The 10,498-nt window shown below is 36.1% G+C and overlaps 2 protein-coding genes across 4 annotated transcripts; one reads left to right on the top strand and one right to left on the bottom strand.

Annotated features, from left to right (window-relative positions):
• Window positions 1-181: 181 nt before the first annotated feature.
• Window positions 182-2,183, top strand: LOC114734773 (uncharacterized). 3 transcript variants are annotated; one of them, XM_028922419.1, is made up of 4 exons: window positions 182-255; window positions 340-383; window positions 557-854; window positions 1,416-2,183. In XM_028922419.1, the coding sequence occupies exons 2-4, from the start codon at window positions 363-365 to the stop codon at window positions 1,529-1,531; spliced, it is 435 nt and encodes a 144-aa protein (XP_028778252.1). In that variant the 5' UTR covers window positions 182-255; window positions 340-362; the 3' UTR covers window positions 1,532-2,183. The 3 variants fall into 3 exon arrangements, with proteins under 3 accessions (XP_028778252.1, XP_028778253.1, XP_028778251.1); XM_028922420.1 differs by lacking the exon at window positions 182-255 and having other exon boundaries at window positions 275-383; window positions 557-813; XM_028922418.1 differs by lacking the exon at window positions 182-255 and having other exon boundaries at window positions 275-383.
• Window positions 2,184-4,545: 2,362 nt separating this feature from the next.
• Window positions 4,546-8,478, bottom strand: LOC114734767 (uncharacterized). Its single transcript, XM_028922409.1, has 4 exons — window positions 8,380-8,478; window positions 7,148-7,499; window positions 6,883-6,971; window positions 4,546-6,777 (listed from the first exon to the last, which is right to left on the bottom strand). Exons 2-4 carry the CDS (start codon window positions 7,489-7,491, stop codon window positions 4,643-4,645), a joined length of 2,568 nt encoding a protein of 855 aa, XP_028778242.1. The 5' UTR covers window positions 7,492-7,499; window positions 8,380-8,478; the 3' UTR covers window positions 4,546-4,642.
• Between the last annotated feature and the right edge of the window lie 2,020 nt (window positions 8,479-10,498).

The following is a 10,498-nucleotide window of genomic DNA, read 5'->3' as shown; positions in this document are numbered from 1 at the left end:
TAACTGCACTGACTCATTTAGGTTTGATCAGTTGATGACTTATTATTCTTTTTTATGCTGATTGTTGTTCAATGTGCTTTGTTTTGTCAGGTTATGTGTAAAAATAGTGACGTTAGGGTTCAGAATTGGAAATTTCGAGTGATGTTTCATCATTTACATGAGATAAATATTCCATGAAATTGTGAACCTGACAGCAATGTATTGGCTGCATTATCGCATCAGACGAAATCATTTAACAGTCCTCTTCCCGTTTTAGTAACTTTCTAGATTTTTTATTTGTTTCTAGTTTGTAAATAGAAATATAATTATTTATTGTTGTTCTTTTGATTGACATTGCAGAAGTCATTCCATGCTCCTCTGAGATGGAACTATTGTCAGATGAGGTTGCTTTTCTTCTCCCCTTTTTTGAAGTTTTGCGCATTTATGGTTGTTAATTACTTCATTGACGCATGGATTTCATTTTGTAAATTATTCTTGCATTATTATCTTAATGTCACCATTGAGCTTTGGGAAAATTATCATACATTTGTATTTTGGTTTTCTTGCTTCTTTGCAGAAATCTTCACATTCAGGCGATCCTGGTATGCATCCTCTGGCACCTGTTTTGGATATGACAGATGATCCTATGAAGTTATTAAATGCCCATCCAACTACATCCCATCACTATCAGAGTCTCGGCCGTTCTATGTTTTTGAAGCGCTCACGACATTACTATGGTCACCAGTACTCTCGACGTAACTCTGCAAATCATGCCAATGCATCGTCTTCTTGTGGAAAGAACACTTCTTCGTATGATGAGAAGCTTTCTTTTAAGTTGGCTTCTCAATCTAAGTCAGAATCCAAACGTCACGCAGGTGTTTCTTTGTTGCTCACCTGTAGTGCTAAAGTTAGTATATATTTTATATGATTTGTTCAATACAACAACAGCAATAAGCTTTATCTCACTTGGTGGGATAGGTATGATTTGTTCAATAATTAAACTATTTATATTTTTATACATGTCCTGTATTCTAATGCTTACATCCAACTTTGAATTTTCTGGGAGCACCGGTCTTCTGTATGTATTTATCCAAGTAAACTACCATTTTGGTCCTTGAAAGACATAGGTTAGGTCAATTTTAATTATTGTCATTTGACTCTAAACATTTTGAAAAACCTCTCTAGATGGTCCTAGGGTGAACTCTTCACCGTCAAATTATCCTTGGCAGGATCATATTGATTAGATTTTAAGAAATTCAAAGTCAAATGATGTGAACTAATCTTCTGAAGATTAAGTTGGTTGAACATGCATTTTTTGGGGTTTGGGGACCAAAGGAGCAGTACCACTTTTCTTTTTTCAAGCTTTTATCTTCTGGCGATTTCTTGTTCATGTGTATTCTCCCCTTGACATGTTGACACTAATTTTTTTCCCCCAGAATTCAGAGACAAGATATTTTCCCGGCCAGAGAGAATCCGGTCGAGTTCCTTAGCTGCAGACGCAGTATCCTCTGATGCAGTCAAGATGGTATGTGGGTTTGTCAGAAGCCATTAAAACGAAAAAATTTCTTGCACGGGAATCCTTTATCTTCTTCCTACGACCATTCTTCAATTGTGGCAGTCCTGGTTTGTGGCCATGCTTATCATGCAGAGTGCTTGGATCAGAAAACCAGCTTTGAAGAAAGACGTGACCCTCCATGCCCTGTGTGTGGGTCTACTTTTGCAGGATGATGACTTCAAAACTTGTTACTGATCATGAACAAGGTGAAAGAGTAGAGTTCTCTGCAAGATCATGACATGAAAACTAGTTCTTAGTTGGGGAGCAGCCAGAGTTGCCTCACTTTAACCCGAGGATATATCGGGGATCTAGACTAATCCGAGTCATTGATTTATCGGGGATCGGAGATCTAGACTAATCCGTGTCATTGATTTATCGGGGATCTAGACTAATCCAGATCAAGACACAAAAAGTAGTTGGTATTGCTTGAAATGGAATTTGAGCGGTAGGATATGCAGTATAGGGGTTTTAGTACGTTAGGGTCTGTATTATTGAGTTGGTGGCGCTTTGTGTAAAGAGAGAAATATTAGATGGCAACTTATGCTTCGCTTTGACGTGTTTTGAGAGTTGAGACTGATACAATGCAGTTGCTGGAGATTTATCAGAATTCCAATGACTGCCTAATAAAAATGCTAGCTTTTATCTTTAACCTTCTTGCTTATCAAGTATTCTTGCTAGTGTGATTTATTACAAATTTCACGAATTTTGTGTGTGTAAACTAGAAGTCACGGTGAAATATTTGTTTTTTTTTTCCCTAAAAGGAAATACATGATTTGACAAGTATACTGTACCTGCGTGTTTGAAAAAATTCTCTTTGATAAATAGGGATATATGGTTTATACTGTAATAATACGACATCATCAATGAATATTTAATAAATGGTTGTAGATATATTAATTTTATTATGTAATATTTTAATTTTACGACTATAATGATTAAATTAGTAATTTGTGAAATTATTTATTTGTTGAATCTGTAAAATGAAATTCAATCATTGTTGTTGTTATTTTTTAATTACAAGGACAAACACCAGATTTTTGTTCTCTAAACAAGGGCTAATTTTTATTTTTGTGGAGCAATATTTGCAATGGCTTTTGTGAACTTTTGTTTTTGGGGTTTTGCACTCAGATAAATATACCTATTATAATATTAAAAAGAAGTATCATGTATCATAATAAAATATCAGATGCAAAAATGCAAATTGACATTTTAAAACCAAGCGAAAATACCATTTCGTTAATTCTTGCTAACGTCCGTTATTTTTTATTTTTGTGGATCCCATCCCAGTTCCATTTGTTAAATGCTCTTGTGAGGCACTACCGTCTCATTCTCACCCCTTCTGTCTCTCTCCCCCCTGCCCTCCTAACACGTGACCACCTCCCTACCAGCACACATTATGCTTTCCTCCTAACACCCCCCTTCTATCACCATTCTTTCTCTCTACACTTTTTCTTTCTGGCACCATCTTCTTCTATCACCAATCTCTCTCTCATTAGTTTAGTTATTTGCTATTGGATTTGTGTGGTCTACATCAGGCAAGGGAGTGATCGAAGTTGGTATCCATGGTTGTGCTGAAACATACCACTGCGATGATCGGGATACCCAACTTGATGCCATCACTCTCATGGACACCGTCGACGAGGAAAACCAGCTTGATTCAATATCCCAAGAGTAAGCTAAGCTCATTTAATTTTGCTAGAAAATTAGTTAAGCTTAACAGGTTTACTACTATTAGCTTGTACATTTTGTCAACTCGGAGCAGAGATTCTACCTTCCTGGAAACCTAAAAGAAGAGCACCCAAAGACCCTACAAGGCAAGCATGGAACACAGCAAAAACAACGCTTAAACATGCCAAGTTGATTCAAAAATGCTTTCAATGTAGACGAAGAGATAGTGAGGAACCTTTAGTCTTATGGCGGCCGAACGGACCAAACGTTAACAGCCAGAGGGGAAAGGTCTTAGTTTCAGTCCATAGTCTCAATGAGGATGAGAAGAAAGCCATTTGCTTGTCAACGATGATGAAGACGATGATTGTTGCTGCTTCTTTTTGCTCCATAATGGCATTCTCTTTTGGCCTATTCAAACGCGTCTCTCTCCGAACCAGCCACAGAGATTCACTCCTCTAGTTATGAAAATGACAGTGAACAGTGCTCATCCCAGATCAAAAGCATGCTCTTGTGATAAAGCTCATTTGTTCTGATCATTCTTTCACTCTTCTCATTTGTATGGGTGTCGCTGTCGAATGAGAAATGGGTGAAAGAGAGAGACGGTTGATAATTAGGAGAGAGAGGGAGGAAGGATGAGGAGGAGAGAGATTGACCAGGGTAGGCAAGAGCAGCTGACTTAGACAAACTGGGACCCAAAAAGGGAAAAACTAACAAATGTTTGAGAGAATTAACGGACTTAGTAATTTTGCTTCATTTTAAAATGTTCGCATGTATTTTTGTATTTAACATTTTATTATAACGCCTAATACTCCTTTTTGATATTATAATAGATAAATTTACTCCTTCACCTTGTATAAATAAATTTATGAATCCTATGAAAATCACAGATTTTTTTTTTCTTTTTAAATATATGCAGAATTATTTTTTTAAAAAATTATATAATACTTGAGAGTTTTTTTAAACTAAAACAAATCATCAACTTAGATCAATCTTTAGAAATTAAAAAAATTAAATTAAGAATAATTTAGTTAAAAAGTTTAAAGTTATACAACAGTATATAGTAACAGAGAGACTTGAAAGTATGCCTAAAAAATGTAATTTTAGAAGTCTTTAAATTATACTCGAGACATTTGCTGTTGAAATAATGGCTCTCCTGGTGTGATCTGCATTATTGGTTACAGATGTTAGCCTAATGCACCATTCTACAAGGTCATATATGGGTATCACTGAATGAGATTAAAACAGTTTAGATGCAAAGAATAACATACCTGCGAAACACATTGGAAGAAACAAGCCAACTGCAATTGAATTCTTATTAAATATTGCCAATAACCAGAAAAGGGTTAAAACACCAACGCCACATAAGCCTAAATTATTATTATAATACATTGATGGAGTAGAAATACTTCTACACCTAGTGGCATTGGCAGTCCAGAAAACTCACGATGCCTCTTTACAAGTAGCCTTATTATGGCCTGTTCCTTTGCACTTGGTACATGTGACAGTCTTCCTAGATTTCTTTGGTGTTTTATTCTCATCTTTCTTATTTTGGCCATAAGGTCTAGAATTGCAAGGAGGAAGTACATTATTCTCAGTCTCTATCTCTGTCTCCTCCTTAGCTTCCTCCTCGTTGTTCAAATCATCAGAAGCAGGATTCATGGATAAATAATCAAAAACAGGATTTATGGATTCAGAGTACACGCGATGGAAGTTATCAGCTGTGAAGTATTTCGCACAGTAGTCATATACACTTCGATGGGTGCAATTCAAGACAGCTATAGCATGGCAGCATGGCAGCCCTGTTGCTTTCCATCTCAAACAGCTACAGTCCCACTTTTCAATATCCACAACGCGGACAGAGTCATCATGAACCTCAAACAAGGTGTCTGATGAGAACAAGACTTTAAGGCCTTGTGCCCTGAGGGATTCGTCTTGCAGCAGTTCCTCCTTTGACGGAGTCAGTCTCAATGTCCAACTACTTGAATCTGCTCGACGATTGTTTATTAACTCCACGATCTTACATACAAGAGCTTCTACCTTTTGTGCTATAGGTACCTCTCGCACTTCGTCAATCCACATGGTGTATAACTCAGCGACGTTTACGAGAATATGATTGTATCGCTCACCTTTGAATACTGCACTTGCCCATTGCTCTGGTTCAACTTCCATGACCCAATCATATGCTGTTGTAGAAACTTTTCTAATCTGTTCTAAGAACATTTTGAAACCATCGAGCCGCAGTGCATGAGCAGCAGATAGGAAATTAACTGGCAAAGAAGGCCTGCCTTCCCCATGGTAAGGGCCCTTCAGACTTTTCTTGAAACTGTCAAGGAGGTGGTACATGGAATAACCGTGTTGGGCATTTTGGAATACCTTTAGAACTGATTGCTTTAAGTTCTTCTCTCTGTCAGACACAAAAGTCATAGGCTGGGAAGTCGGTAATGCAAGTTTCAACTGCTCTAGAAACCAATTCCAGTTATCATCATTCTCAACATCAACTATACACAGAGCAACAGGGAAAGCAACATCATCACCATCTAGTGAAGTGGCTGTCAATAAAACCTCATGATATTTTGATTTCAAAGATGACGAATCAAGGAATAGAAGAGGGCGGCAACCAGCCTGAAATCCTCGTATCAGAGCATGAAACGACAAAAAAAGACGCTGAAATCTTTTGTCATCACCTGTGACGAGCTTGATACAGCTGCCAGGATTTGACTCTAACATCCTCTCGCAAAGCCTAGGCAACTGATTATATGCTTCTTTGTATGAACCTTGCAGTTGTTCCCTAGCTTCCTCAACCGCACGCCATACTTGAGAGTAATTCAACTCAATCCCAAAGTCTCGGTGAATGGCACTTGCAATCTCCTTTGTTTTATGATGAAGGTTATCTCGTAGCCTGTCCTTTACAACATTTACCAACCAGTTCTTTGAGGGATGAGTAGACTTCCAAGATTTTCCTCCACAAGTATGTGGCTCCTCCATCTTTTTAATTCTAAATGATTGATCAGATGGAACCCAGGAAGCAAAAATCCTCCATGGGCAGTCTTCACATACACATCTGGCTCTGGCACGAACTGTGTCATTCTTGATATACCTATAGGCAAAATGATGTGCCATGGCATATTTCTGCAAGGCGTCACGAAATTCTTGGACACTTGGAAAGTCCTGTCCAACACCAGTAATACTGTCTTTCCAACATTCAGCTAATTTTCCCGGAGTTATGTCAGATCCAACATCAAGCAAATTGTCAGAATAGTCATTACATGGCAAATATAGCTGGTCCTCTCTATTATCAGCAGCAGCAGCAGCATGATTTCTTTTATTCTTTTTCCGTGACATCACTTTTTTACTTTCTTCTGCATTCATAGACGGACCATTTGCAGTAAGTGCCCGAGATGCAGCACGCCTTCGCTTCTTAACTGCATCTGCAGGACTAGCATCCATATCACTGATGACTCGGCCATGAGAGGATGTATCAGTGGCAATGGAAACAGAACAAGGCGGATTGGAACAGGCAGCGCCATGATTAGTAGTAACAGCATGATTTGGAGAACGGTTTGCAGAAGTGCCTACTGCAGGGAGACTTATGGTAGTCAATTTAACAGATAACAAAGTCAGCAAATTTGGCATACAAACAAGAGGGGTGAGTGGGGACCTTAAGGTAGCAGCAGCCGTACCTGATGCTGTTTGTTTGCGAACAGTCTTAGGTTTTGTTTTTGAAGGATTGACAGGGGTCACTGCTTCGGCTACGTTTATATCATTTCTCCTGCAAATGAAGGTAAGCTTTAATCAATGTGAATATACTGTGTAGAACTAATTGGAACAATAAGAAGGCTAATTCTGGCAGACAAAATCATTTTATAGGGGCAGCATCATTATTTACAAGGGTGGAAAATTAGCATTGTCTAAACATTAATGAAAGAAGAGAATTTAAAGAACAACCTGGTATTCATGTTCAAGGATTCCTGGTCAAAACCTTTTGTCCCAGAAATAAAAACGTCAGCAGTAATTGAATCCACATAATATTCTTTCATCCTCTTCAGGTCTCGATCATTTGATATACAGATTAAAGTTTTCCTGTTCCCCGGAAGAAAATACTTGATGGACAGGGTCTTACTTAGTAAGTTCCATAATTCAGCAAGTTTTAGTTTGAGATCTTCAAAAGTCGTTTCATGATTAATCTCCACCGCATGCGCTTCGCCTCCAGTATATGACATAGATCCATCGTCATTTGTTAAAAATTTACCACCAGATTGGCTGATCAGTATAAGCTTCCCCCTCACCATTTCCACAACTAGATTGAAGTTCATGAGTAAGTGTCTAAATTATACTCAACAGTCAACAAGTAAATTTAAAATTGCATTTACGGACAATAACCATTTAGAGGAAGGCCAACAACGTCAAGAAAGAGTGCTTGTGTTCCTTGCACAAAAACGAAAACTGTGAAATAACAGCTTTGTTTTCACCAAAGACAGAATACTTTTTAAGGACACGGGCAAAGAAAGAAGATGAGAAAACAAAGTCAACGAACACAAGCACTCTTTCAAAACTAGAAATAGTTATCAGCAAAGTCAACAAACAAAACTTGACACAAATTGCAGTGATAAATTCTTTCAAAATAATCCCATCAAATGAACAAAATATATGAATTTATGGTTACGAGTCATCAACATAAAACCACCAATAAGCATCTGCTAACTGGCCCCAGAGTGGCAATATGACTATTTCTGTTTATCTAAGAAGAATGGGAAGAAGATGATGGACGAGCCTATACATTGGAAAAATAATATGACTATTCTTTTCAGCAGAAATCCCACCCACTTAATGGAAACGAACAAAAATAGAAGATGGAAACGCCTACGATGGATGCTTAAACTGGAAATAGTGATCAACCGAGTCAACCAACACAACTTCCATTGATCAATTATTTCCAGACAATTCCATCGCATGCACAACATGCACAAACTAGTAGTAACAAATGATCAACAATTGAACACCAATGCACCTTTGTAAACGGTCCAAAGGTGGGACGAAAAAGATGATAACCTTCTCTTTTTAAAAAAGATAATTTCTCTACGAGTTGTTCGGGCTAATTTTTCCGACAAGCGCTCACTAGAACCACAGTCGAGCAAGAGGAATGAACCCCAGGTAGTGGAAGACGAAGAAGGACTTACCCAGAGAAGGGTCTCTGAAAAGAGATTCAGATGCACAGAAAAACCTAGAATTGGGGCCTCTTGTGAAAATAGGGTAAATGAGGGTGAGTGAATCGAAGCTATGAGACAAGGGTCTGTTTGGAACATCAAAATTATAAAGGGGCAAGTTTTAAAATGAGTAAAATTTTAAAATTTTCTAGGATATAAATGTTTTTTTCACCCAAATTTGTTGGCCGAGCTATCAAATCAAATACTTCTCCGATCCTTAATATAAGACTCAATTATTGAGTTAGTTTTAGTCCTAAATATAAGACTCATTTATCATATCTGTCAGTTTTCTCTAAATTATCCTTATGAATACCCCTCAACCATAATCAAGTAGAAGAATGAGAGGAGATATTAAGAAAGATGATTATGGTGTTTTAAAAAAAACGTATTACATTTTTTATAATTAACTAACTTACCTAACTTTCTTAATCTAATCAAATTAGTTAAATAGATCTTATATTAAGGATTGAAAGAGTATCAAATACACTCATTATTGTTTTTAAAATTTAAATGCTGCATTTTAACATTATATAAAACTCATTAGAAATAGCCCAAAATACCTGAAGATATGCTAGCAAAAAAAAAAACCTGAAGATACATTTTTTTTTTGGCCGAACTGAAGATACATTCAAAAAATAAATCTTCTCTATATAATATGAGTCAATTTAATTTAAGTTCTTTTTCCTATGCTGAAAAAATTTTAAGTTGTTTTGTATTTTATTTTTTTACTTCTTTTGTCTTGATAATTATCAATGAATAATATCTTATTGGTATATACTCCCTCCTTTTCATTTTGATCCGCACTTTAGCAATTTTTTATTCCATTTTACCTATGGGTTTATAATCTCAAGGGATAATCAAATACTACCTCTGGTCTTTAATATAAAATCCCGTTTAATTTTTATTTTGATCATAAATATAAGATCCCAATTCACTTTGTTTCTCAAATTTATACATTTTTGTCTAAACAAGTCCTTCTAACAATAGTAATTCTAGCGTATACACTTGATTAACAGGGATATTTTAGGAAAGATAACACTTATTTATTACAAATAACTAACTTAACTTCTGTTCTTAATCTCCTCAAATTAGTCAACTAGCTCTTATAATTAAGACTGGAGGTAGTATATCTTAGTTTTAACATGGTAATTAATGCATGGTTTTTTAATACTACCTCCGGTCCTAATTATAAGGGTCAGTTGAGTAATCTGAGAAGATTAAGAAACTAAGTTGAGTTAGTTATTTGTCCTAAATAGGTGTTGTCTTTCCTAAAATATCCTTGCTAATCAAGTGTATTGACTAGAACTATCATTATTAGAAGGGCTATTTGGGAAAAAAAAGTATAAATATGAGAGACAAAATAGATTTGGATATTATATTTGGGATCAAAATAAAAATTAAATAGGATCTTATATTAATAACGGGAGCTAGTATCTTGTTGTTGTATCACGAGTAAAGAAAACTAGAGAGCATGAGAATAATTTGATTAAATTGCACCATTATTAGGGTGTTTATGGTCCCCTCCCCCGGGGCCAACGGGTGTCTATTTATAATTTGTTTCTCAAAACCTTGTATCAAAATATCAAACAACCCCTAAAACGAATTGGGGCAGTATATGTTATCGTGAACAACCTTTTCGAACAATTAATCTCACATGAAGCACTCAAATTTTGGTTCATTGATATTAAAACTCTCTCAAAACATAATACTCTTCCGGTCCTTATTATAAGACCCAATTTGACTTTTTATTTGGTCCTAATTATAAGACCCAATCCATTTTCTCTCTTATATTTATGTATTTTTTTCCAAGATAATCCTTCTAATAATGATAGTTTTAGCCAATATACTTAATTAGCAAGGATATTTTAGGAATAACAACACTTATTTATTATAAATAACCAACTTAACTTACTTTCTTAATCTCCTCAAATAAGTCAATTGGGTCTTATAATTAGGACCGGAGGAGTACCAATACAAGAAGTAAGGGTTAACATAAACTTTGATCCCTCGAGTTTATTCTCATTTTGGTTTTAGCCCCTCAAGTTTCAAATCATAGGTTTGGTTTCCTCAAGGGGCAAAATAATCCAAGTTT

Source organism: Neltuma alba, unplaced genomic scaffold (genome assembly GCF_004799145.2).
Source record: "Neltuma alba isolate B1F8T4 unplaced genomic scaffold, ASM479914v2 tig00013141_pilon, whole genome shotgun sequence".
Taxonomy (NCBI): Eukaryota; Viridiplantae; Streptophyta; class Magnoliopsida; order Fabales; family Fabaceae; genus Neltuma; species Neltuma alba.
Note: the sequence above shows the minus strand (reverse complement) of the source record. Positions and strands in the feature narration are given on the sequence as shown.